Source organism: Nematolebias whitei, chromosome 9 (assembly GCF_014905685.2).
Source record: "Nematolebias whitei isolate Nwh7 chromosome 9, NemWhi1, whole genome shotgun sequence".
Classification (NCBI taxonomy): Eukaryota; Metazoa; Chordata; class Actinopteri; order Cyprinodontiformes; family Rivulidae; genus Nematolebias; species Nematolebias whitei.
In genome coordinates this window covers 19,956,106-19,982,799 of record NC_056506.1, presented here as the reverse complement: position 1 = coordinate 19,982,799, position 26,694 = coordinate 19,956,106, and the positions used below count along the sequence as shown (strand labels likewise).

Below are 26,694 nucleotides of genomic sequence, written 5' to 3'. Positions count from 1 at the left end.
GGGGTATAGGCAAAGCTTTTTCCCTACTTACCCATGTCCCAGGAGAAATTTGATAGTCGGCTCGTGTCCGAGGCCAAACGGGGGAGTCAGATTCATCCATCCATCCATCCATTATCTTTACCCGTTTATTCCATTTTGGGTCACGGGGGTCGCTGGTGCCCATGTCCAGCAATCACTGTGCGAGGGGCGGGGTACACCCTGGACAGGTCGCAAGTCCATCACAGGGCCACATAGAGACAAACGAGACAAACAACCATTCACTCTCTCACTCACACCTAGGGACAATTTAGAGTTACCAATCAGCCTAACATGCATGTTTTTGGTCTGTGGGAGGAAACCGGAGTACCCGGAGAAAACCCACGCATGCACGGAGAGAACATGCAAACTCCACCCAGAAGTCACCTGGACCGGGGTTTGAACCAGGGACCTGTTCGCTGAGAGGCAGCAGCTCTACCAGTTGTGCCACCGTGCTGCCCGAGTCAGATTCAGATAAACCACAATTGTTGATTTTTCTTCAGACAGACTGTTTTCTTGTCAGCCTTGAGTCCTGCTGGAACTTCCTTGGTCCAAAATGTCCAGATTTTTTGGGTATTCCTCTCCACTGATACATGTTATGAGCCTCCCCATGACTGATTCCATATGTTGTCGAGTCCTAAAGCCGCAGCTAGGTGGCCTGTGATTCTCACAAATTGTCTTCATCTTACGGTTTAGCTCGTTAATCAGCTGATTTTGAGTCCTCATAGCACGAACCAAACACAGACTGGGAAGCTTTGTCATGGCCGAAACTGTTGCCGATGTCTTCTTCAAGTTGATAAAACAGAGCCCCACTGATGCCAAATAGCAGAACCCCTGCTATCATAAATCCAAATATATAACCATCTTCAGTGTCCTCCTAAGACAAAACTGAGAGACATCAGCTGATCTCTGATGTACCCCACAGTGTGAATCTCAGCTGGGCAAGAGGGTTCTCCAGGACCCTGTCATTTTGTTGAAAAGATTTTGTCGATTTTATTGAAAGTCGTCAGCTCGTCAGATCCATAATAGTGTTTTTTGTTCGAGAGATGTGTACCAGGAGCTCCGAGACACACAGAGAGCAGAAGCAGGGGGAAAGGGAGAACAGGGGGAGGGAGAGGAGAAGCGTCTGTCTTGAACGAGACTCAAAGGAGAATATCCAAAGAAAAGGACAGACTGACAGAATGGTAAATGGACTGTACTTATATAGCACCTTTCTATCTGATCAAGATCCTCAAAGTACTTTACACTACAATCTGTGCCTCATTTACCCATTCATACAGCACTCTACTAGATCTCTACAAAGATAATTGAACAAACCATTCTAAAGAGACTAATCAGAGTTTTATCACATTCATACACCGATGGGACACACATTAGAGGCAATGAGGGGTTCGGTGTCTTGCCCAGGGACACTTCGGCATGTGACTGCTGGTGGATTTGAACCCCCAACTCTTGTATTGGAGGACGACTGCTCTAACCACTCAGTCACAGCTGCCCAATGAATGGACTTGAAGAGGTGGCTTCAGATATTGCAGTTTCCTCCTCGGACCAACTGTTTGCATGTTAGTTGACTCTTAACTGTCCTCAGATGTAAGTGTGTGTGTATGAATGTGCGTGTCTGTCTTGTTCTTTTCTGTGATTCAGAGATGGACTCGCGACCTGTCCAGGGTGTCCCCTGTCTCTTGTCCAATGACCATTTGAGATAGGCATCAGCTTCTGACTCAACAGGAACAAGTGGATAAAAACCTGTTACTTGTTTTCACCTTTCAGTTGTTTCTTTTAGAGGTTGCTACGAGATCATCTGCCTCCATCTCACTCTGTCCCAGCATCCTCCTCTGTCACACCAACTCTGCATGTTCTCACTGGCTGCTCTGTACTTAACATCCATTGTATGTGTCCACTAACTGTCCTCTGCACATGTCTAAACAATGTCTATTTAACTTTGTCTCCAAGCTTCTCCATGTTGGTTTCTACCAACACTTAGGGTGCATCTGAAGTGCACTTCGCATAAAATCATGCTGCTGCTCACTGATTGCTACCTCTCATTTTAACCTGCTGCCTCCTCGAATGTATCCTTCTGTCGTTCCTGCAGGTCCTCAGAACCTCATTGTTCTTGAAAACCCTTGCGACAATGGTAGAAAACAAACAGGCTTTTTAAATGAAATGGGAAAGGATAAACCTGACATTCAGCACATATAAATGATTATATTGTATTTCTGAGCTTCAGCACACTTCAGCAGGGATGCATAGTTACCATCCAGTACACAGAAATCATGTACTTTGAGAGTGTGTGATCCAAGCCCCAAAATAGGTCCCATTGGTGCTGTGAGACTGAGAGCAGCTGCCAACCACTGGATGAAAAGAAACCAGACCCGTCCAGTTTATCAGCCTGAGCAGCAACTGGCAGCTGGTACTCTCAGCCCAGTTTGTGTACAGCTGATTCTTCCAGTCACATCAATCTAGATTTCACTGTCTGTCATGCCTTTCAGTAGGAGTGGTCTACCACAGGATGGTTCCAGGACATCTCGTTTGTTGTCTCCAAAAGCAAAGTTTTAACAACACCCTGAAGTTTGACAAATCTGCATAAGGCAGAATTACTTGTAGCTGATAAAAAGAAGACAACTACGTCTGCTATTCTTTTTGCTTACATACCGCCTCCTGTTCATGTGACAATCCAAAGACCTCTCAAAGGACTTACAAAAACAAAAATCACACATTTAGGTGTCACTTGATGTTAAGTCATGAAAAACATCAAGTATTAAACATATAGGATCATCAGCAGAGGTAGAGACAGTCTGTTCTATTTGGTGCTCACCAACAGAGTTGCATTCAGGCCCAAAAAATCTGGCCCGACTCAAACCCGTATAATTTTTCTGAGCCCGACTCAAACCCGTATCGACAGATTAACTGTAATTACAGGCTCAAAACCCCCCAAAAAATTACTTTTTTTTTTAATTACGCTTTTACTACTTTTGTAAGCAAATCAGTTTGACATGAGTTTTAAAAGTGTATTTCAAAGAAAGGAAGATATAAGATTTCTTGTTTCACCAAACCAATATTAACATACAAAACAAATAACCTAAAACAATCAACTCTATTAGACAGACGAACAAAAATATTTTTAGAGCAAAGTTATTTGGAAAAATATAGAACAAGGTTATTTTAATTGAACGCGCTGCTCGCTTCAGCTTTTGTAGATGCTCCTTCACAGCAGATGTGGAGATGCGCGGCCGGTGATCAGCTGATCCATCTGAGCTTAACTGGACTTTTTTTTTTTTTTTACCTCTTTCAACCGGCCGGTCGGACCTGCCTCCTCCTCTACAAGTAGATGAACACAAATTTATATTGTGCATTATTTAATTTTCTTTGTGCTGTATGATTCATAAAACTGCATCAAAGCCTGAGACCGGCCTGACCTGCACATTATTATGGCCCTGCCTGAATTCAGGTTGGGCTTCGGGCCCAGTTTAGAAATGACAGCTCTACTCACCAGTACATCGTCTACAGAGACCTGTGCAAACCTAAACATAACATTTCGATGTACACTGCACAGTGAACATGCTGGTTAACACTGTGACCTCACAGCGCGAGGCCTTTCTATGTGGAGTTGTTCTCCACGTGCATTCATCTACATCACTTTATTCCTACAACTCATGAATGTTAACTGACCATCAGTGTGTGAGCATGGCTGTAGGTTTGTATGTCTTCATGTTGACCCGTCCTTGGTGGACCCTCTGTCTCTCACCTGTTGGCTGGCTGCTGATGCCACATATATGGCCACAAATTCCGTTCATAAATATTTTGTACTTGTAGTTTTGCAATCTTGCAAATTTGTGCATGCATAGATAGGAATTTGTGTAATAAGATTCATATACTGTATATATAAATAAATAAATATATATATATAATTACACACGTTGCAAATCTTTTTAGTAAAAGTCTGTTTACAGATATGATTGCTTCACTGAGCTGTATGCCTAAGTTCAGGGATTGTATTACTTTATGATTTAGTGGAAGAAAAACAAAACTTTTGTCGAGATATATATTTCTGAAAATCACTTTTGGTTACTTTGGACAGTTTTCAGTCATGGGACCCGCGAGCTGCAGATGGAGGTGCACGATGATCTGGAGTGATCAAGAACGCCGTCACGTGGAGGTGAAGGACCAGGAAATGTTGACGGCCACAGGAGTCCACTCGTCTTTGTAGCAAACATTTGATCAAAGTTAAGATTATGAATACTTTGTGTATTTGTTTTTTCCGATTTGATTATATTTGTCCCAAAGTATCAGAATACTCAGCTACTCTTCTTGATCATCCTTTCCTATTTCAAAGTTCATTTTTGGATTAAAAATTAAAATGTACTCTGCCATCTACACATTACTTCTTTATAATCTCACTATGTAAACTGTGCAAATCTGTTAAAAAAAACAATGCACTAATTTCTTGTGTTTATTTTGAACACTTTTATTACAAACTACAAAGTTTCTGTTTGTATCCAGGTTTGGTTGTTCTAAACCTGAGTGCAGCATCGTCTCTCCAGGCTTTGTGCGTCCTTCAGATGTGTTGGTTTCTAATTTACCATTTATAGCACGCAACACCCAGCTGGTTTAACTGGGGCTACACCACTGAGCCAGCCAACTGTTTTACTTAAAATAATACTGGATCAATAGAACCAATATTTAAAAGTCACAATGAAAGATCAGAAACTGAGAACATGAGTTTTTATTGAAAATGTTTTAAACAGAATGCACGAACACAACTGACGTGAACATGGTGACCTTCTTCTCTTGACGGACATTATGCAGACATGACAGGGATCACATGGAATGCGTGATAAGGCAAAGGTCCGGGTGGACTGACGGTGTACATCACATCAGTACAAAAGAAACGTGGAGCAGGTCAAACCAGCAGGTTAGGACTTGAACCTGATCTGAAGGAGCTTCACGGTAACCTCACAGAGAGACGCGTGCACAAGAGACGATCCAAGTCAGCTTACTTCTGCTGACTCGGTGCTTTCACATCACAAGTCCAACTTTTAACCGTGTATAAAAAAGAAACAAGGTGTTGACCACCGTCACTAAAAAAACACAGGTGGATTCTTGTCAGGTGTGTTTTCACAGGCCGATGGTGTAGGAGCGTCCAGCAGGGTTGTGGATGGCAGAACAGGAGGGCTCGGTCACAGCCCACTCATACCAAACCTTCTTCCCATTGTTGCAGCGCCAGAACCGCACGGTGACGTCATCATCCCGTGATATGGAGATGGGTTGCTGTTAAACAGTGAACATTACATTTAGTCCCGAGTCAGTGTTCTGAAACAAAGACTTTACTGAAAGCGGGCTTACCTTGAGGGGGAAGAGGATAGGGAACCAGGAGAACATTCCAGGTGAATGTGTGTCTGGTTTTATACCTGCAACAAACATCGGGTTCAAACACATTTACTGTATATTACGCCGTGCACGTCACTCCGCCCTATAAGTCGCATCAGTCCATATTTGTCTAATAAAGTGGAAAAATCCATAAATATGTCGCATCTATTATACGTCAGAGGTGATGCGTCGTGTTTGTTACGCGTCACCACTGACAACCAGGAAATGTGGGCGGGTGTTGTGCCAAAAATCAATTGGCTGCCAAATGGCAGCTGCGGGAGCGTGCACGGGAGGATTTTAACAAGATTAACTTAAAAACAATTATCTATTTGCTCGAAAATTATAGTAAAAGTGTGTCTCAGTCTAACTTTTGTTTAATAAATGCACTTTGATGGTCAAATCAGCTGCATTTCAAAAGCCGATATGTGGAAGTAGGAACGCGCAGAGGGACGAGTTACTTTGCATTTCTTTGAAATTTAACAAGATAAACACCTAAAAACATTTGTTTGCTCGACTTTATAGGAAAGGTGTGTCTCAGTTTAACATTTACTTAATAAAAAGGACTTTAATGGTCGAATCAGCTTTATTTCAAAAGTGTTCGCTGCCTCGGTGCTCCGAGAGTGCGCTGACAGGCAGGAAATCAGGAAGGAGGAACACTGAGTGTCTTCAAAATTTAACAAGAAAAGCACCTAAAACAATTATTTGCTCGATCAACATTATGACAAAGGTGTGTCTCAGTTGAACTTTTACTTAATAAATGCACTTTAAGGGTCAAATCAGCTTCATTTCGCCGGGGCAGTGCAGTGAAATGAAGCTGATTTGGCGGTTGCTCCAAGCAGCGAACAGAATGAAGGTGGAAGTTTATGGCAAGCCGATTCTGTCATTAATAGTAAGTGAACATTCTCTGTCATCCAGGACATGGTAAATTCAAAAATGTTCAAGACAAAAACAATAAAGTATAATAAATAAAGTCCAGCTGTTTTTGTCTTGAACTTTTTTGAATTTGTCATTATAGCCATTTTCACCTATTACTTGATACAACAGCATGCCATACTTCTACTACTACTCTGCTGCCATCAAGTGGCTGAAAGTGGTACTGCTAAAAAAAAAATTCTGTCAGAATGAATGAAAACAGTTATATCTCAGCCAAAAATTGGTTTATAAATATGGGAAAAAAATTCATAAATATGTCGCTTTGGTCTATAAGTCGCAGGGCACGTAAATTATGCAAAAAACTGTGACTTATACAGCAAAAAATACGGTATGTATAAACACAGGACTGCTTCCTCTTGAACAAAAGGGACTCACTGAGTGTGACATCTTTGTACAGCGTGGTTTCAAAGTAGCCAGCAAAGCCATGGAGCACTGAGCTGCAGTCCACAGAGAACCGGAGGCACTGGTACCGGTTATTGTTCATGTCTGAAAGGAGCAGGACGCCTGGTGAAAACACTGAAACTACAACATGAAGACGTTCCTGGAAGCTCAGGGGCATGTTTACCTTTCGATGGGTGTGTGAAGGTGAAGCATGCTTTGGGCTCGGCCAGCTGGTGGAAGTTATGGAGGCGCACCACGTAAGGAGTCTCAAAATGGCACTCGGGGTCCTTGTCCCGCTCCCGACACCCCCGGACTTCATTGTAAAGCTTGGAAGAGGAAATGGGAGCCAGGTAGGACGTGTAGGAGCAAGGGATGCTGACTCCATCATCTGAAACAAAGAGAAAGTGATTTCAGATCAAAGCAAGCATGAAGGGTAATGGAGCAGGGACTAATGTGAAGTTTTGTCCAGAAACACGTGGACTCTGAATTTAAACCCTTGAAATACCTTTGAGGAAGTGCTGCGCTCCATCTAAGCACTCCGGGGAGAGCTCGTTGTCTCCGAACGATCCGAGCAGCTCGCTGACAATGATATCAGCTTTCTCAGGAGCCGTCCACTCCCGCATGTCACATGACACCACAGTCACCTGGTCACCCCACTCCTCGAAGCGCCAGTTCTCCAATCTAACCACGCATCAAAACAGAGCTGAAACAAACGTCCCCTTCCTTCATACAGTCTGCTCCTGGACTTGAAGCCCTCCTGTACTCACGTGATGACAGCGTTGGGATTCTTCTCCACAGCGTAGACCCTCAGCTTCCTGTCTGCCTGCCTGGCAGCACGCAGGGACGCATTGACCAGAGGACCCCTGCCTGCTCCCAGCACCATCAACACCCTGCACCAGGACAGACAAAAGTGCTATTAGATTTAGGAATGATGCTTCTCTCTGAAATATCGACTCCGTACAAATCTTTACTCAAACCAGTTTAACTGAACGTAGACTTTAAACTTACTGAACGTTGGTGTCTTTCTGCTCCTCTGGCACTCGGTCCAGGAGACATTTATATACAGCCTGTACACACAAGGACAGAACAAACTTATTATATACGAGTAGGCATGTCACAAGAACAAATTTTTCTGGGCGACTGTCTCAGAAATTATTGCGGTAAACGATAATATTGTTTGAAATTTGACAACAACTAGTAATTATTGTCAAATTTAAGAAGAAATGTTGGTTGATTTGTTTTGCATGTAGTACTTTTTTGACCACCTGATGGCAGTATAAGACTGTTTGAACTGAAGGATGGATAGTGAGGGAGCAAGCAGTCTTAAGAAAAACATGAGGGAGGCCCCTTGACGGGACATGGGCTGTCTCTCGTTCCTCTTTATCGGTTCTCAAAATGGCGGACGCTCGGTGTGGTTTGAGCTCTTTAGCATAGCATTTTTCACACAAAGCTTTTAATTAAAAAAATCAGTAAACAACTTCTCAGCTGCAGAGAAAAACAACTTTTTACATGAAGCACGGGTTTCAATGGTGAATTTTGGAGCTTTGACAAGACGGAAGTTTTTTCCCGTGGTCAGCCTGTTAGCTTAGCTCATAGCTTAGCTTCTCAGCTTAGCTACTTTTAACGATCCAAAAATGATATTTTAGACGGTTAAAACAGATTTTAAAGAGAAAGGGAGGAGTCAGTGAAGAGCACCGGAGTTGAGTCTTTTCTCATCCAGTGTCTTCAGCAGAAAGAGAGAGACACGAAGAAATGATAAAGCTGATAAATGAAAATGAGGTTGATAATTTTCATTTATCATGTGATTAATTGATTTATCACGACAGGCCTACATTAGGGGTGGCTCAAATATAATATCATGATATTTCAGAGCATTCTGACGATAACGATAAATTTTGTGATTTTAAAAAAAACAAACAGAAATCATAGTTATTCATTTGACAAATGTAACTTAACATGTTGCTTTGCAGTATTATATAAAAACTAAAAAAACAACAAGGGTTCATTTTACTGAAATTACTTTATTTAGTAAAGGGGGGTGCGCAGTTCTGTTTGGTAGTTCGGCGCGCTCGGTTCTGTTAACGGGGTGGGGCAACTCTGACGTACTTACGTCATGAAATTAGCATATCATGATAGCATTTATTTTCCCAAGCTTTTTGTAACGGTATCATCGTAGCTGAGAGTATCAGTTCCTGAAATTATCGATTGAAAACAGAAGATTTGGAAACAGGTAATACAAACCGATTTCAATGTATGTAAGCAGCCTGAAAGTTTTAATGGCAGCTAATGATAAAAAAACAAAACAATCAATCCACAAAAATATTTAAAACAAACAAAGGTATTCATATAAAAATAGGGCTGGACAATAATTTGATATATGTCACGATAAACTTTTATTCAATAACGGTGATATGAGTTTTAAGCACATTTTCGATATTTCGATATGATTAGAGCGTTTCACTGACGCATTTCTTTTTCTGTTCCGGTTGAAGCGGCCGCTTCAGTTTCAACCTGGACAGAAAAAGCTGCGACACAACTACATAAGTGTGTTGTGACGTAGATGTTACACAGAGCTTGAATCCAGAAGGTGCTAGCCGTAGCAGGCTAGGCTAGGCTAATCTCCCACGTACATTAAGTTTTCGCTTCAAAATGAGTTCCCATGACCGTCAGAATGTGACTGAACAAACTTTCACAAGCCAAGAGAAAACGGATGACATCACTGATAAGAGAGGAAAGACTAATTCAGCTGTGTGGAAGTGGTTCGGCTTTCTAAGATCCGATAAACTGCAGGTTTCAGTCAGTGTGCTGCAAAATGTGATGGAGTCGTTCCAACTAGCCGTGGGAACTCATCTAACTTGTTCCACTCAATAGAATTTGCTGAGTCAGAAGATGAAACACTATAAAGTTTGAGCCAACGTGTCCCTGAAACAACACCCCCAGGTGTATCAAAAGAAACATGCAGCAAATGTTAGGTTATGTTGCTGTTTAAAGTTAAAACTATTAATATTGACAAAGATGAGAGTTTTATGTTTGACGGTGATTTCAAAATTGATTGAAGGCTAAATACAAGTAAAAGTGAACATTAATTTATTTGTACAGTTTGTACAGTTTTTTGGAGGCTTGTGTATTGTTTGTATCTATAATTGAATTATATAGTTATCGACCGAAATTAAGAAATATATTGTGATGAAAGTTTTGGCCACATAGTCCAGCCCTATATAAAATAAGCAACTACAAACCTAAAGTGGCACAAAATGAAATCTGTTTTCAGCCTGTTCACATAAAGTTTCTTAAATACAGACTGGTATAACTGAAAAGGCAGGTTTAAAGATGCCAACACAAACAAAGAGCCCTGCATACGACCCGTCAACAAACTATTATACAGCAAAGACCTTGTATAACTTTTGACCTTGATTTGTGACCTTGACTGGAGCTGGGATTATGTAACACGTGTATGTAAGACTGTGTAGTGACGATGGAGATGTGTATGGAGTTTCATTAAATTACCTTGAGCGGATCACAAGTTTTGGGCGAGTCGAGAAAAGGTATACGTACAGAGATTATACTATAGATTATACTATAGATTACACTCCTTCCAACAGACGTATAAAAAGTGAGAAACAGCATAATCTTATTTTGATTTCAAAACGTGTCCATTATTTCCTCCACTAAAGGAGGTCATTAAAGACTCACAGGGTTTATGGTCCTACCACTTCAGAGAAGCAGAGCAGCTGTTTAATCACCACTCACATAAAAACAATCCCAGATTAACGCAGCTCAACATTCTAGATGTAAGGGTTGGGCCGCTGCGGTGTAGAGGTAGGGCAGCCGACTTGGGACCAGAAAGTCGCAGGTTCAACTCCCAGCCATGTCCACATGTCGTGGCGTCTCTGAGCAAGACACCTGATCCCAAACTGCTCCACCTGGGAGTATCTCGGGTGTGATGGGTTCAATGCAGAGACTAATGTCATCATTGTATTACATCTGCAGTTTGAAGCCTCACCTGTTGGTACTGAGAGTATTTGATAGGATCCTTCTCGAATACTTCATATGTCTGAGACTCCAAGTTGTCCATGAGGGGCTAGAATCAGGACAAAAACATTGACATTAAAAAACGACTGACACTGAGCTTACAGAAGGGTTAGCTTTTTACCTGTAGCGGTGATTGCAGGTAATCTTCGTAGCCTTTGGCAAAGAGCTCGTAGGCGTTGGGCGCGGGCCGGTTCTGACTGAGGTATTCCAGGTATTGCAGGTAGGACCTGAACTCTTTGTCTGTGTGCCGACTGGCGCCCATGAAGATGAACTGGGCCTCCAGCTGAGGACACAAACGAGCTGTTTGCTGAAGAAACTCTTTGTAATGAAACGAGCAGACCTCACGTCATACCTTGAACAGACGGAAGATGATCCTCTGATGGGCTTTGGACAGAACAGGAAAACCCTTCTTGTTAGTTAGAAAGATGCTTGTGGGAAGTATTGCTGCTTTGATCGGTTCTCCGAGCCATTTATCAATAACTGCATCTGATGGCATGTCTTCTCCTATTTCAATCGCTTCAGGAAAACAACAAAGCACATTCTCAGTGAAAAGAAGGACCAACATTACTTCTTAGTGCAATAACGTTGATAACATTTGTTGCCTCACCGAGACAGATCCGCTTGTTGTAATCACAAAGGGTTCGAAATGAATGCCACCTGAACAAACAAACATTAAACATCATGCAAACAGCACCGGGGTGTGCAGGAAGTGGACCGATGTGAAACTAACCAACTCCACGTTTTCTCCTCTACGCTCGACTCGTCAACACAAGCCGTGGGTTCGTTCTCAATCAGATCGTCCCGAACGTCTTCAGTCGTCATGAGAGGGACACGAATCCAGAACTGATGGAAACAAAACCAACAGAGAGCGGTCAAAGGAAGAACCCCTGGCGTGTGAGCGCTGACTGAACCTGTGCGTCTTACATTAGAGGAATGGTGCCCGGTGTGGATGTGGTTGAGCAGCATTCGGGCTAAATTGGCATTATGGGGCCCCTTCAGGGGGATCATGAAGACAGGAAGACCCAGGTACGCTGAAAAGTTGAGCTCTTGTGCGAGAGCCTGGACAGACAGAGCAAACAGTGACACAAGCATGAAGGACCCTGCATACTCCATCCAAAGTGGTGCAGTCGGCTCTCTTTGACGTAGCTGCATGACAAAAATGGCTGGATCGATGGAGCTAGGTTGTTGAGGGCTTTGTACATTAGAAGTAAGACTTTGAATTTTATTCTGAATTTGACAGGGAGCCAATGAAGAGAAGCCAAAACTGGAGAGATTTCTCCCACTAACTCCCATTAAGACTCTGGCAGCAGCATTTTGGATGAAAAAATGAAAGGTGTGTTTGAGAACAAACGTCCACGTGACCACACGTCGACTGTTCATCTTCAGATGGAGTACGCCGGGTCCTTACATTTACCAACGTCAATTGAGCGCAGTGATTTCACCAGCTTCATTATGAACAGCAGAAAATAAAGTGAACATTAATTTAAAATATATCAGTCTAAAGACACTCACAGCCTCGGAGTTTCTGCGTTCCATCTCCATTTCTGAATCTGTGTGGATCCATGGAGACAGCTTCCCAACGATGAGGGTATTCCAGTCTAAATGAAGAACAACCAGCCAGTAAAGAGTCATTCAGCATCTGAGGTTGTGTGCTTTAAGAAAAATTAGCCAAGAATAAAACAATGTCATTATTTTAATACACCCGGCAACAAAATGTAAATACTAAAATATGTTTGAAAGTTTGAATGGTTCAACTTCTGGGTGTAGTGATACGTTGTGAAAGTAAAAATATCAAATGTAATCCTGTGGCTCCTTCTAGTTCTGCTGCAGTAAGTGATAAATTATTATATTATATTATTAAAAATAACTTGTTTTATTTGATTTACCTTTGATTTTTTTATGTGGGCTACATAAAGTATATTTTATCTGTCCAACAAAGTGAAGTCAGGTCCTCCGGATGGTTTCTTTAGTAGAAATGTTTTGTTTTTCATCCATCAGTCTGAGGAGCCACAACAAACTCAGTCTTATAAATAGCACCTTCACATAGTGGGCCAACCAGTTTGATGGTGCTAAGATGGTTCCTGGAGTCTGCCCTCTCCCCCGTCGACTCGTCTGAGGCAGCCATGGCCAAAGCGGTTCATCATCCTGAGCCATGCTCAATAATCCAGGTCAACAATCCAACAAAGCGAAGTCAGGTCCTCCGGACGGTTTCTTATGTTTGTTGCAGCGCCGTGGACTGATGAAGTCTTTTGGATGAAAGATGAAACGTTTGAACAAAAAGAAACCGTCCAGACTTAACTTTGTTGGATTTACCTGGATTATCAAGCATGCATCAGAATATTGTTTCCTGGTCTTTAGGACTGCTTTTGTTCACATCTCTAAAATCAGGAGTATTTTGTCTCAAAGTGATGCTGAAAACCTGTGAATACATTTGACCCGTTTCAGCCGTTTGTCCCAAAAAGTTCCTTAAAAGTCTTCCAGGTGATCCAGAACGCAGCAGGGGGAGTTCTGACAGGAGCAGCAAAACTGGAGCACGTTTCTTTAATTTTACCATCATCACACCTTGCCTGATCCAGAATTCACAAGAACGCTCCACTCTCAAGATGCTGGTCTACGTTAAGTTCCTAAAGCCAGACTGGAGGGCAGAGCTTTTCAGTTTTCAGGCCCAGGAATCGGCTTCCTCACGACCTCAGCTCACGTCTTTGATACAGCCTAGTTAGTACTTTATGAGATTTTACGATCCTTTTAACACGACTGCCTCTGGGTACGCCTGTCACGATAACAAATGTTGCTGGGCGATTAACTGTCTCAGAAAAGTTTGCGAAAAACGATAATATTGTTTGAAATTTGACAACAACTAGTAATTATTGTCAAATTTAAGAAGAAATGTTGGTTGATTTGTTTTGCATGTAGTACTTTTTTGACCACTAGATGGCAGTATAAGACTGTTTTAACCGACAGATGGATGGTGAGGGAGCGAGCAGCGTGTCTCTTTAAGAAAATGGGAGGGAGGCCTCTTGACGTGACATGGGCTGTCTCTCTTTGGTTCTCAAAATGGTGGATGCTCGGTGTGGTTTGAGTTCTTTAGCATAGCATTTTTCACACAAAGCTTTTAATAAAAAAAAAATCAGTAAACAAGTTCTCAGCTTCTTTTTGCAGAGAAAAACAACTTTTTACACAAAGGCACGAGTTTCAACCGTGAATTTTGGAGCTTCGACAAGACGGAGGTGTTTTCCCCCGAGGTCGGCCTGTTAGCTTAGCTCGTAGCTTAGCTGCTTTTAACGATCCAAAAAACACAATTTGGATCATTAAAACAGATTTTAAAGAGAAAAGAGAAAGGGAGAGGTCAGCGAAGAACACTGGAGTTGAGCTTTTTATCATCCAGTGTCTTCAGTAGAAAGAGAGACACAAAGAAATGATAAAGCTGATAAATGAAAACGAGGTTGATCATTTTCATTTATCATGCGATTAATTGATTTATTGTTTATCATGACAGGCTTACCCATGTGTATCCATTTTATTCAGGATTTGTTCCATTATGCTTTTTTGTTTTTGTACTTCGTGTAGATGAACAGATGCTCAGATATATTCATCAATTAACACGGATTCCTCATTTTTCTGGACTGAATAAAACGTGCATTGAATTTAAGGAAATGCAAACGTGAGACGTCATTTATCTTTGACCCATCAAAATGAATGCGGTCATTTATTTACAGAATCAAAGTTTAACATCAAACATTTACATTAATTTGGCAAATTATGAAAATAACAACATAAGCAATCGATCAAGAAAAATCATACGGCCATGATTTTTCCGTTGCTTCACCACAGACATTTATGAAACTGTACAATTATGATCTTTTACCCACACGGCGGTGGATGAGCACTTTACACAGACATTTCTAAAATATCTGGAAGAATATCTACTTGATAGAAGAGTTTAAAGATGAAAAGATGAAGTTTAAAGGGGAGAAAGATGGTGGTTGAGGTAGAGTGTTGAACAGAACGGCACTCTCCGGGCTTTCTTCAGCTTCTTCCTTACAGTACACTTAGGTGATGAAATCGACTCTTTTACCTGGAGATGTCTCAGGCGAGATTCCGTTTAACGCACCCTTTCAGCGTCTCAGTAGGATGCTGTTACTCGTCCGGAGTAGCGGCGAGATTCTGTCCGCCACATCTCACCTCAGTGGAAAATGTTATAATCCCATGAAACTCGGAAGAGCTCTGTTGTCATGTCAGGATCTTCCCGGCTCCCACAGCTACTGCCCAGCGCTAGGACATATCAGAACTGTCCGCGCCGCCGAACTTCTCCCACTCGACAGAACCGTGTATCCAACAGAACCCACAGAACTGTGTAGACCAGGAAGTACCGACATTTTAAAGAGCCCTTTTCCCGGTTCATTCGGGAGTATTCCCATTGGTCAGAACCGACCAGACGGGGTGTGTTTTGTGACGTAAGAGGTTAGAAGACAGCAAGAATTGTTATGGAACAGATCAGAAATGTTCTCACAGACAGAGAGAGTTTTGTTTTGGCGAGTTTTAGAAACAGGTGCCAAAACCCCCCTGTTGACGTCTGAGAGGATATAAACAAGACAGTTGTTCCAACGCATGTCTGCTTCGACTCCTGACCCTGGAACGCACACTTGCTCATTCAAAGGCAGAAATCAGAAAATGCATAATTACTCTGTAACAGCTTTGACATGAATTCTAACTTTGCATGAGGATTAAAAATCATTACACAGTTAATAAAATTGATTAGTTCACTGCAACATCTAAAATGGTTTGAACTAAGACACTTTGATTATCAACATTTGTAAAATAGTAATGATAATAGAACAGAGTGTTCTTTCACTTGAATTTTCAAGAAAGAAAGTCTCAGGATGGGTGAACCTGTATTTCTGGATTCAAATCAATGAAATGACAGTTCCTGTCCCACAAGGTTCTTAAGGTCAAGAGTTTTGACCTTAGGCTTAGTCGTGACATCAGGTTAAGTTCACTACATTCGTATGAACTATTAATATATATTAATCCTATTTAAAACGTGTTTAAATTGATTGCCTATTTAAAGGTATGCAACAATAAGCATTTAATGGCTCTTCAGCAGGAGTCTTGTTTCTGAATCCAGCACCAGAAATGGTCTCCATTAAAGTGGCCGCATCAAATGTTTTGTTGTGTAGTGCGTTAAAATCTTCAGGTAAGTTGATGAGGTGGTACACACATCCACCACTGTGATCACATCCAAAATATTTCCGTTTGGTCCGCTACAAGCTACGATCAAAAATGATCCGACACATTCGCTGAAGATGATCGAGATGCTCCTAAAAGCAACTAGGATGTTCTTCTTTGATCTCTAATCTATTATTGATCATTTAATGATAAATGATCGATTTGCAAGGCATTGCAAATACATTAGGACCTGCAGCTGCCATATGATGCGTTATTTTAAGAGAAATCAAAATATTTAGGAATATCATACACATTATTTTTGTAGATAAATCCGGTCATTCAGCTTTCACATGGTACCAACTTTGTCTAATGTGACCAAGAAATAATGAAGAAGTTGCATTTTAATTCATTCTACAATGGGTCACTGCCTGCAGGCCAACTTTAATATACTCTTTTTTTATTATTAGACATCCATCCATCCATCCATCCATCCATCCATCCATCCTTACCCGCTTCTTCCTTTCGGCATTTGATGTGATGAAACAATGTTGTTGTTTTGCCACATATATACAGAATTAGTGATGTGAATTGTTCAGCACTTTGAATACACATAAAGTTGAAGTGAACTGAATAGAAACGTGCTGACCTCGTCCACACAGCAGCAGGTCTGAACGGGTCTGGGCTCCGGGTCTGGACTTCGCCGGCTCCACCTCGAACTCCCTCCTGAATCTCGGGTGGAACAGGGGCATGCACAGGAAATCGAACCTGCACACCGCACAGAGAAAAGAAAACATTCAACATTTAAATCATACATTCGGAGCCAAACACAACCCTGTTTTATATAATTATATTCCAAAGACCTGGTGAGATGTTGAGAAAAACTACCTGCACAGGTGTAAAAACACACTTCAGACCCGCACGAGCATCATTGTGATGCGGCACGTGCAGACAACACGCCGGCTAGCTTAGCAAGCATCTCGCTGACATACAAACAAACAAGTGTGAAACTCCTGAAACCTCGCTCCTGCCGGGCAGGAACAGACACAAACGGGATCTGAGACTTTCCTCACCCAAGTTTGGCGACGGCGGCCAACGTGTCAGCTATCTCCGGGACACAATTCAAGTCTCTCCCGCAGGACACCCTGCCCCCGGAGTTGGTGGACGCCATGACTGCTGAATGACTGGACCGTCCTGTTCCCGCTATCGAGGAAACTGGCGCCATCTTGGATCCACCCGGGTTTCTACAAACGTTGCGCGCGGGGCGCTTAGAGCCATAATGGCGTCGCATGAACGTCGGTGGCACGTCTCGCATATTACCGCGATATTTGCGCAAGGCTCGTTTTTCGAGCGTCACATTGATCGTTCCTGTTATTTTTCCTCCATCGATTGAATGAAATTCACATTCAAATTCCAAAACGTGTCAATAAGTTCATTTTAGTATAAATGAAATGTCAGAAACTTCAACAGCAAGCAGCAAAACGAAAGAGACGTGAAACTGAAAAGTGTGCATCACTTAACAAGATGACTCTGGCAAAGAATGTCATGTTTGCAGAAAGAGGCTTCGCAGCAGATCTAATTCACAGCGTGCAGGATCAAATATCACAGAAACCTAGAGGCTTTGTTCGTGCATGACTGTGTGTGTGCAAGCTGACACAGAGATATAAAAGGATACGAGCACTTCACAACCTGCCCAAGAGGCAGCGAAGTTTATGGCTTTGTTTGATTGCCTCTGTTTGGATGGGTCCTGCTACTTTTTACTAGATTTTTAACAATCTACTGATTTTGTATTGATCTTTGTTGTACCAGTATGGCTTTGAAAGATGTTTGTGGCTTCATAGAAAAGCCTTTTTCATATTTGGAGGATCCAGCTACATCTGTTCATATGATTGGCTGCTACAACCTAAAACAGAAACGACAGAAGATGTCTGAAGAGATTCCCCATCACTTCTCTATGTCACATGTTCCTCGGGACAACTTTTACATCAGCAGAAACGCAGCAGCTCCTCTCAGCCTGAAAAACCTTCCAGTGCCGGTGCACAGGCCCTTTCCTCTGACTCATGGAACAACAACCCTGGGTTTCATCTTTCAAGGTGGGGTAATTGCAGCAGCAGATACTCGCGCTAGTGCAGGAGGACTCGTCGCCTGTCCGGCTGTCCATAAGATCACCCCAATTCACTCCCACTTAGTGGTCACCTCCTCAGGCAGTGGTGCAGACTGCCAGCTGTGGGAGCGTATTCTGATCAGAGAGATCAGACTCTACCAGCTGCGGCACAGGCGTCGCCTCTCAATACGGGGCACCGCCAAGCTTCTGTCTTTCATGCTTCATCCCTTTAAAGGCACAGACGTGTGCGTGGCTCTCACCCTGTGTGGCTGGGATAAGGAGCAGGGTGACACTGACTGTTCCCAAAACTGGGAGGATACATCTATGACAAGTAGCCCTTCAGGGGTTAGTTCAGCAACACGCTCCCTGTATCCTAACTATGGTCCCCAACTCATCTACGTGTGCAGTGATGGGGCCCGACTCCAGGGACAGGTCTTCTCTGTGGGTTCTGGGTCTCCTTATGCCTACAGTGTTCTGGATGGGAGTCTGAGTTGGAGCTTGAGTAAGAAAGAAGCCATTTCTTTGGCAAGAGAAGCTGTGTTCAGAGCCACTCACAGGGATGCCTACTCAGGAAACAACGTAGACATTTTCCATATTACAGCTCAGGGATGGAGCCAAAGACAGAGGGAGGACCTGAAAGAGGAATATTACAGAGACATGGATAAAAAAGTTCAAAATCAAGAGGAACGAAAAAGTGGAACAACAAAAGATATGAAATGAAAAACAGCAAATCATGCGTGTTTGTGTGGGATTTCTCTCAGTGTGTGTATGAAACAAAAAAAAATGTTGTGAAGTCTGAAGTTTTCAGTGATTTATTAAGTTTTCCAACTATGCTTTGCACGCTAAATAAGCAAGTTATATTTCAAATAAAATTAAAAATGACATTAACCAACATAAAATAAAATTTGTCATTATCATGTTGGACCACTAGTCCTCCAGTCCAGCAGGGGCGCTGTGTCGCTGTGTGGCCATGACGGACTCTTCTTCTTACGCACCGGAAGTTGCTCGCTCATTGTCGCATTCTTTCAAAGATGGCTCTTGCTAATGTGTTAAGTAGCGATTGTGAGGATTTTTCGTTCGATTATCGTCAGCCCTTCGCTGCGGGTTGTGGCCCCGGACAGAACGGTGTAGATTTTGAGGCTGCTCCGGGGGAAAGTCTTCGCTTTTCCGTAAAAAATGTGCCGCTCGCCGGCGACGAGGACGGCGTTGAGAGGAAAATAGAGTTCCTGCATGGGACAACAACCTTAGCTTTTAAAGTAAGTTTACGTGTTATTTTCTTTTCATTTGTAGCTACCTGGCTTTTACAAAAGTCTAATTGAAACAGTTTGGTTAAAAAAATACATGAATAAAGCATTTTGTCTTTCTAAATGGTGTAGAAGTGTTGTTAGCTTAGATGCTAGGCGGCTACAAACTGCTTTCTCATGGTAGATATTCAGATTCTGTAATGATGAATATTTGACACAGATTCTAAGGAAGGGTCGGTAATTTCTATTTAAGCCATTTTAACAAACATATTTTCCCTCTTGTGCTTTAATTAAATCCCGAGAAGTGCGTGGAGTCGAAGACCAAGTTTAAATCTGCAGCTGTGCACCAACTCACCTATGGAGAATAAAGGAATATAAAAATAGTTTATCAGTCAACAATCAACGCATATGGTTATGCTTTACAGAAATCTCAATTTTCACGTGTTTTTCCCTCACATACAATTGTTACATTTTGTTTTCTTTTAATGTTGAGACTTAAGAAAAGCTTCTAAATTCATTATGTCAACAACATATATATATATATATATATATATATTTAAATAAACTCTTATTAAAACAGTTAAGAACTATATAAGTAAGTAATAACAGTTAAATGAGTTATCGAAATAATCAAAGACTTGGAGCCAAAAAAAAAAAAAAGTAATTACAAATTGAATTGTTCCCTTGTTTCATTCAAACTTCCTATAAAATATTTAAGCAAAGTTTTAACTAAAACTTCAGACACACATTAGATTTGTTTGAGCTATTAAATTTGAACAATGTCAGATATTTTAATTGATGCTACCATAGAAGTTAGATTAGGATATTCATTTAAAGGACAAGTCCTTTAACAAATTACTACACTTTGTAATATTTTTTCTAGTATTTCTGCTTAAATGTTGTTTTGAACCCCAAAGTTTTATATACGGTTTTATTTTTGTTTCTGCTAACCAGATCCTGAGGAAAGACAAATTGAACTAAATGGTGTTTCATGTCAGTAACAGATCATAAAATAGTCTCAGTCCGTATAAATCCTGTTTTTAAAAGAGGGACAAGGATGCATTACATATGCAAAATATAATATTATATACAGATACTATGTATAGTAGTGTATGGCACATTAAAAAAATGAATATTTTTCTCAAATAGAATTTTTATAGAGAAGCTTTTTCTTGACAAACTCTGAAAATATGTAGGTGTTAAAAAGTTTCAAATATTCAGATTTATTTAAACTAACAAGAATAACCTGAGTACCCCACAGCAGTACTACTCAGATATTGCTCACTTGTAGGATAAAAAAGAAAATTGCTAATTTAGTTTTTAAATATTTGTGGGGTGGATGGCTGCACAGTCATGTGAACAGAGCAAAGAGAACTGGGCTAAGCACACAGCTCTGCGGTGTGCCCATGTTAAAGACCAGTGACAATGATATTCAGCTTCCACTTCTCACCACAATTTGTATTTTTAATTTAATGTATTTTTTAAATTTATAAAGATTTTTAGTTTCTGTTGTTGTTATGTAAAAAGTTTGACTCTTTTGTTTGGCTCCTTAAATATTAACTTATTGTTTTGGAATGGATGCTTGAGTTTTTTTAAACTGTTAATTAAAAAATAACAAAGACTAATTAAAAATCGAAACAAAACTCTAAAATAGTTCTTGAGTTGTGTTGAAAATTTAAAATCATTAAATGCAATGAAACCAAAATGGAAGCAGCTTTCTAAAGTTAGAGACCTGCAACTTATTTAGTGCTGCTGAATGTCAGAAAAGGTTTGTAAGATGATAAACTTGGTTCAGGAGGGAACATGTTCCTTCAAGATCTGGTACCAAACATCCGATCTTATCAAGAACTGGTGCTACTGACCTAACAGATTAAATCACATGATGGAGTTCTGTTACACTTTGATTAACAACACAACAGATACAACTATGAAGCTTTTTTCTCTGCAGATTTAAAACCATATTTTTATGTAGAACTCCTAATGAAGGTTAAAGATAAAAAATATATATATTTTTTTACTAAACGTCTTTCTCTCACTACAAACTTCTGTTGACTTCTGTGTTTTATTACATTTTTATGACTCAGACTACTAATGTAGGATTAGGAGGGAAAAGCCAATTAATTTTTTGTATACGCTTATTAGTTTTCCAGTTGTGTATTTCATATCTAAGCTGCTAAAAATAAATAGCTACTTAACCACAACCAGAAGATGAACTTAATTACTAAAAAAGTATCAATAAAAGTGTGATGACGTGTTCTTTCATTAATGAACCAGAAACTGGGGCTGGACAATACGGTCCAGTCTCTATTTAAATCACGGGATGTTTTCAGTGACAGACTGGCTTACAGAAGGGCCTGGAATAAACTAAAGAAGGACATCGGGCTGGCTAAACACAGGTACAGGAAGAGCACTGAGGAACAATTTGCTGACGACAACCCACAAAACATGTGAAGAGGCATCAAAGCTATAACGGACTACAAGAGTAATGATCAGCAGGTCAGCCATGATCCCACTCTCCCCGACACCTTAAAAAGCTTCTTTTCATGCTTTGAAGCATTCGGCCACAAAGAGACAATACGTTCACCTCGGCTGGAGGAGCAACAACCGCCTATCACCCTGCCGCTACAACAGGTGAGCTCCACCCTCAAAAAGATCACCAATAAAGACACAGGACCAGAGGTGTCAGGCTGGACTTTGAAGGTATGCACTGACCAGCTGGCAGGAGTGTTCCTGGACATTTTCAGCCTGTCCCTGCAGCTTACGTCAGTTCCTGTGTGCCTGAAGTCCTCCATCATTGTACCTGCTAAAGAAATCAGTGGTCACCTGCCTTACTGATGATCACCCTGTTGTTCTGACTTCAGTCATGAATTTCTTTGAGAGGATCTTCATCCTTGCTGGTCTTGACAACCGTCACTTCTCCTACAGTGAGGACCGATCAACTGAGGGTGCAGTCATCACCGTCATCACATTATCACTAGGCACACCACAGAGCTGTGTGCTTAGCCCAGTTCTCTTTACTCTGTTCGCACATGACTGCACCGCCATCCACCCCACAAACGCAGTTGGGAAGTTTGCTGATGACACCACCGTAGAGGGTCTCATATCAAACAATGAGACCCGCTACAAAGAGGAGATCCAGCACCTGACAAGATGGTGTCCTGTAAACAACCTTTCCCTGAACACTTAGCAGGTCATCAAGCAGACTTCTTCCATAGGGCTGTGAAGTATGTCACCCTGTCAGCTCAAAGGAAATAACTTTTTTTTTTTCAGGATTGCTACAACGAGATCTCTTCTGAAATGATCAGTTTTAGGTGACAAAGGTTTAGTTTTGTGCTTAGACTTTGTGTCACTGTTCAAAGCTACAGGAGATAAAGTGTATTATTTTCCTATTTGGGTTTGTAATGTTTTAGGAGAAAGTTGACAAACCTCTTCCTGACTGTTCCTCCTCAATGTGCTTCACTAACGAGTTCCTTCCTTTTTTAGTTCCAACATGGAGTCATTGTTGCGGTGGACTCTCGGGCCACGGCGGGCTCCTACATCGCCTCGCAGACGGTCAAGAAGGTGATCGAGATCAACCCGTACCTGCTGGGCACCATGGCCGGAGGAGCCGCTGACTGCAGCTTCTGGGAGCGCCTGTTGGCCCGCCAGTGCCGCGTCTACGAGCTCCGCAACAAAGAGCGCATCTCGGTGGCCGCCGCGTCCAAGCTGCTGGCAAACATGGTGTACCAGTATAAGGGCATGGGCCTCAGCATGGGGACCATGGTGTGTGGCTGGGACAAGAGAGGCCCTGGTAAATATGACTCCTGACAGGGCTCCAGGATGTTTGTTTCTCTGTGTGTGAGTTTAAATCTAAATATCTAGGGGTTGGACAATAAATTAATAAAAGCATGTCAACCAGGTTAACAAGAAGTATTTTAGTTTAAAACTACTCTTTCATTATCAGTTATTCACAAGAGCAATCTGCAGCCCAGTCTGTAATTAAAATCATTTTCTTTTCAGGGGCTATAAATGTGGTATTTAAATGTCACATTATAAAGAAAGACTGCTGAAGAAATGGTATTATCAGTATATACTGTGCATACGCCCAAATATTTTTTTAATGGGGTAAAAATTTGTGTAGTTTCTTCAGTTTACCACCAGGTGGTGCTGCAGGCCTTCTTTTCCCTCCCCTTGTTTGTCCTAAGCCTTGGATTTCAGATGACACACACAGGTCGTACATCACAGAAGGTGTGCTTAAAGAGGCTGCCACAGTGACACAGTAATGGGAAATCAATAAGGCCGGGACTGTAGACTGGTGAAAATGTAGCAGGATGATGGGTGATGGGTCTGAGCCCTGGACAATTGGGTCTCGTGTATAATGCCCCGACACTGAGCTGCAATCAATGCCAGCTTTATCTGGAAAGCAGAGAAGTCGTGTCGACGGTGACGGCGCGCCAGTGGGCCCAGCTCGGGACGCGCTAAATCCCAGGCAATCAATTGAGGAAATAATGACCCTGCCGTGTGTTCAATAGGTCATGTAACGTATAAATATGTTGGCTCGTGCACAGCTCTCACTGTGCATGTGATTGAATGGAGAGGTAAATGTCATGCAAATTAAATCAATCACTTTAAGCAGAAAGCTCATTAGCCAGTTACAACCATGTCAAGAGTACTTATTTTCCAGATGAAGTGTATTAAGCTGCATGCAAAATAAATGGAATAAAAGTGATGTTAAGGAGCTTGACAGATGTGCCTGTGTGTAATAACATTAGATGTTGTGACTCTTGTAATGAGTGTGTAGTTGATGTTTGATGGCTGGGTGAGAACAGACTGGTGCTGGGCTGTGTGTTGGGGTCGTACGTTATTGAACCACATGCAGCCTGCTTGTAAGAAGCGTAGAGTGGTGTATGGTTTGAAGGTTGTCAGAAGACCCATGAGGCAGTTGGTTTTCACAGCCACTCCCAGGAGGGTGATGTAATAGCTTCCCCCCCTTCCCTTGTGTGACTGCGGCCGTCTCCTCACTTTGAAGGCAGTTGTGAATCCGAGTGTGGAGAACAAATGACACTCGCTGACCCATTTGATGCCAGCCGCCATCATCAGCAGCATCTCGCTGCACTCCTCACCTATTTTTAATTGCTGTTGTTCCAGACAGCTGCACAACAAAGCAGACTTAAACACCTGTCAGCTGATGGGTGAAGTAGAAGCAGCAGCGCTTCAGCATCCAGACGACGTGCACTCCATGTAGGCCTCGTGTGCTCCACTTGATGTTTTTTAGGTTCATGGTTTCGCTTCCTTCTGTGTTGGTATTTGAGGTTCTGAGACCACTGAGCAGCATCACAGGAGGCTCCACAAAGACTCCAGGTGTGCTTGTATACTGCTTCTATACTTGGACCTCTTAAAGAGTCCTCAGCCACCTCCGTCAGCTGCTCCACTCCACAAAAGAGGCTGTCTTTCTAACTCTGTTTCCCTGCCTATTATGTTTTTAACGAGTCCCTCACAGTTTCAAAGTGGAACAGGCAGGTCTTGGAATGGCAAATTACCCCTGTGCATACGCGGGCGCTGGATGATTATCATGGCAATCTTAACGACAGGCTTAGGAAGCTGCAATTTGCCAGCTGAAACCAATGGTAAGCTTTTTTTGTTCCCTGAAAAGTAAGTGGCTCTCCAGCCCTAATAGACTGTCACTAGTTAAGCTGAGACTCTGTAAGCGAGGATGTGCAATCGAAAGGCATTTGGATGATTTTATTTATTTATTTCTTATAGTGTTAGCAATAGTGATGACTATTTAGCAGTTTTTTTATGCATGTGTTCCTGCTTTTCATTTTCACAGGTTTAGCTTGTTGAAAGCGTTAGAAAAACACGCCGTTTCACGCTCTGTCCTTTTTACCGTCTCCAGTCTGGCTGTGGGCGAGCTCGCCGGCTGGCACTGCTCACCCCTTTCTGCATCACCCTGAGTCGGGCCTGTCGAACGTGTCATGGCACTAAACAAAATGTTGTGCGTCGTGTGTTGTCGTGGAGCAAACGGTCCCTCACATGTCCATCACGAGCGTGGCAGGGCTGCGTTGCTCATAGGATGACTCGCTGTGTCAGTCTGGCTCAGACGGAGTGTCACATGTGCCTCACGTGTTCGAACACGACTTTTTATTCCACAGGGCGTGAGGAAGCTGTTGCGATTTTCTTCCTCCCCGGTCAGGTGCGAGATGCAGGCACCTGGTCGGCTCAGGTCGATAGTTAATTTTTAGCCTGTTACAGGGATCAATAAGAGTCGGAACGGGGCCTCTGGGCGGACGGCGTGGCGAGCCGCGCCTCGTCAGCAGGTTCCATGGCCACCTTGGTTTTACTTGAAGAGGCTGCAGCTGTTCATTTCTGCCAGCCTGGCTTCACTTGGAGGGCTCGCAGCTGTTCTTACGTCCTCTCTGGAGGATGGGCTGCGAGCGTGAGCGTGTGCACATTCGTGTTTTGTTTGTGGTGTCCCTGCTGGAGTTGAACACCTGAATCTGGAGAGGAACTAGTCCCCTTACGCCCTCCTGACCCGCCGTTTGTCCTCTCTTTTCAGGGCTGTACTACGTGGACTCTGAGGGGCACCGGGTGTGCGGTGACATGTTCGCCGTGGGCTCGGGCTCCATGTACGCGTACGGAGTGATGGACAGCGGCGTGCGGCACGAGCTGACCGTGGAGGAGGCCTGCGAGCTCGGCCGTCGCGCCATCTACCAGGCGACGTATCGTGACGCCTACAGCGGCGGGCAGGTCAACTTGTACCACGTCCACAGCGAGGGCTGGACCAGGGTCTCCCAGGACGACGTGCTCATGCTGCACCAGCAGTACAAGGGTCAGGTGTAGCTGGACAAGCGTCTGACGTTTAAGATCTCCTGAAATGTCGTTAATAAAACGGACTCCTCTGCACATCGCCTGTTAGTTGTTGCCTCATGTTGTAATATAAAGTGGGAGTAGTGTGGCGCTTTGCCCTACATTCATTTCAAACTACACCCTTTTCCACAATAAAGCAGTTCTTTTGTCACCAGTGTTTTGTTATTTTTGCACCACCTTCAGGTCACAAAACACACGTAGAATTTCTGACAGTTTAACGCTTCATATAAATCTGTAGTGACAGCGGCTCATCTTCCTTTTAATGAAGTTGTGTTTACATCCCTGTCATCTGCTCCCCCAGCTGTTGGGGTTTGACGGGACATCCAGAGCCTGTTTCGTCTCCTATATGTTCTGCTCGTGTTAGCAGGGTTTGTCTAAAAACAATGTTTAATTGCACACCGGCAGCCGCAGTGATTGTGCCTCCCGAGTTGTAACGTCGTGTTTTCCTCCCTCCGTTGATGATGTTTCCTTCCTCTGCTCAGGTTGCACAAATGCTTCTTTTAATTGGAAGGAGAAATTTATTCTTTAATTCCTCTCCACCACTCTTCGTTGTTCCCGTGTGCAGCGTGGCGTGCCACCCCGCCCCGGTGTTATACAACCAAACGACCT

The 26,694-nt window shown here is 42.5% G+C and overlaps 3 protein-coding genes across 3 annotated transcripts; 2 read left to right on the top strand and 1 right to left on the bottom strand.

Moving 5' to 3' along the window:
- Window positions 1-4,730: 4,730 nt before the first annotated feature.
- On the bottom strand, window positions 4,731-17,088 carry prmt5 (protein arginine methyltransferase 5). The gene is made up of 16 exons (XM_037681535.1): window positions 16,965-17,088; window positions 16,541-16,659; window positions 12,241-12,326; window positions 11,653-11,787; window positions 11,459-11,571; window positions 11,336-11,385; window positions 11,081-11,244; window positions 10,850-11,011; window positions 10,700-10,777; window positions 7,705-7,763; window positions 7,464-7,586; window positions 7,202-7,377; window positions 6,881-7,084; window positions 6,691-6,801; window positions 5,359-5,423; window positions 4,731-5,283 (listed from the first exon to the last, which is right to left on the bottom strand). Exons 1-16 carry the CDS (start codon window positions 17,060-17,062, stop codon window positions 5,131-5,133), a joined length of 1,896 nt encoding a protein of 631 aa, XP_037537463.1. The 5' UTR covers window positions 17,063-17,088; the 3' UTR covers window positions 4,731-5,130.
- A 727-nt stretch (window positions 17,089-17,815) lies between these two features.
- On the top strand, window positions 17,816-18,715 carry psmb11a (proteasome 20S subunit beta 11a). The gene is made up of 2 exons (XM_037682033.1): window positions 17,816-18,275; window positions 18,375-18,715. The coding sequence occupies exons 1-2, from the start codon at window positions 17,816-17,818 to the stop codon at window positions 18,713-18,715; spliced, it is 801 nt and encodes a 266-aa protein (XP_037537961.1).
- A 290-nt stretch (window positions 18,716-19,005) lies between these two features.
- On the top strand, window positions 19,006-26,236 carry psmb5 (proteasome 20S subunit beta 5). Its single transcript, XM_037681534.1, has 3 exons — window positions 19,006-19,251; window positions 22,723-23,029; window positions 25,775-26,236. The coding sequence occupies exons 1-3, from the start codon at window positions 19,027-19,029 to the stop codon at window positions 26,056-26,058; spliced, it is 816 nt and encodes a 271-aa protein (XP_037537462.1). The 5' UTR covers window positions 19,006-19,026; the 3' UTR covers window positions 26,059-26,236.
- The last annotated feature ends 458 nt before the right edge of the window (window positions 26,237-26,694 follow it).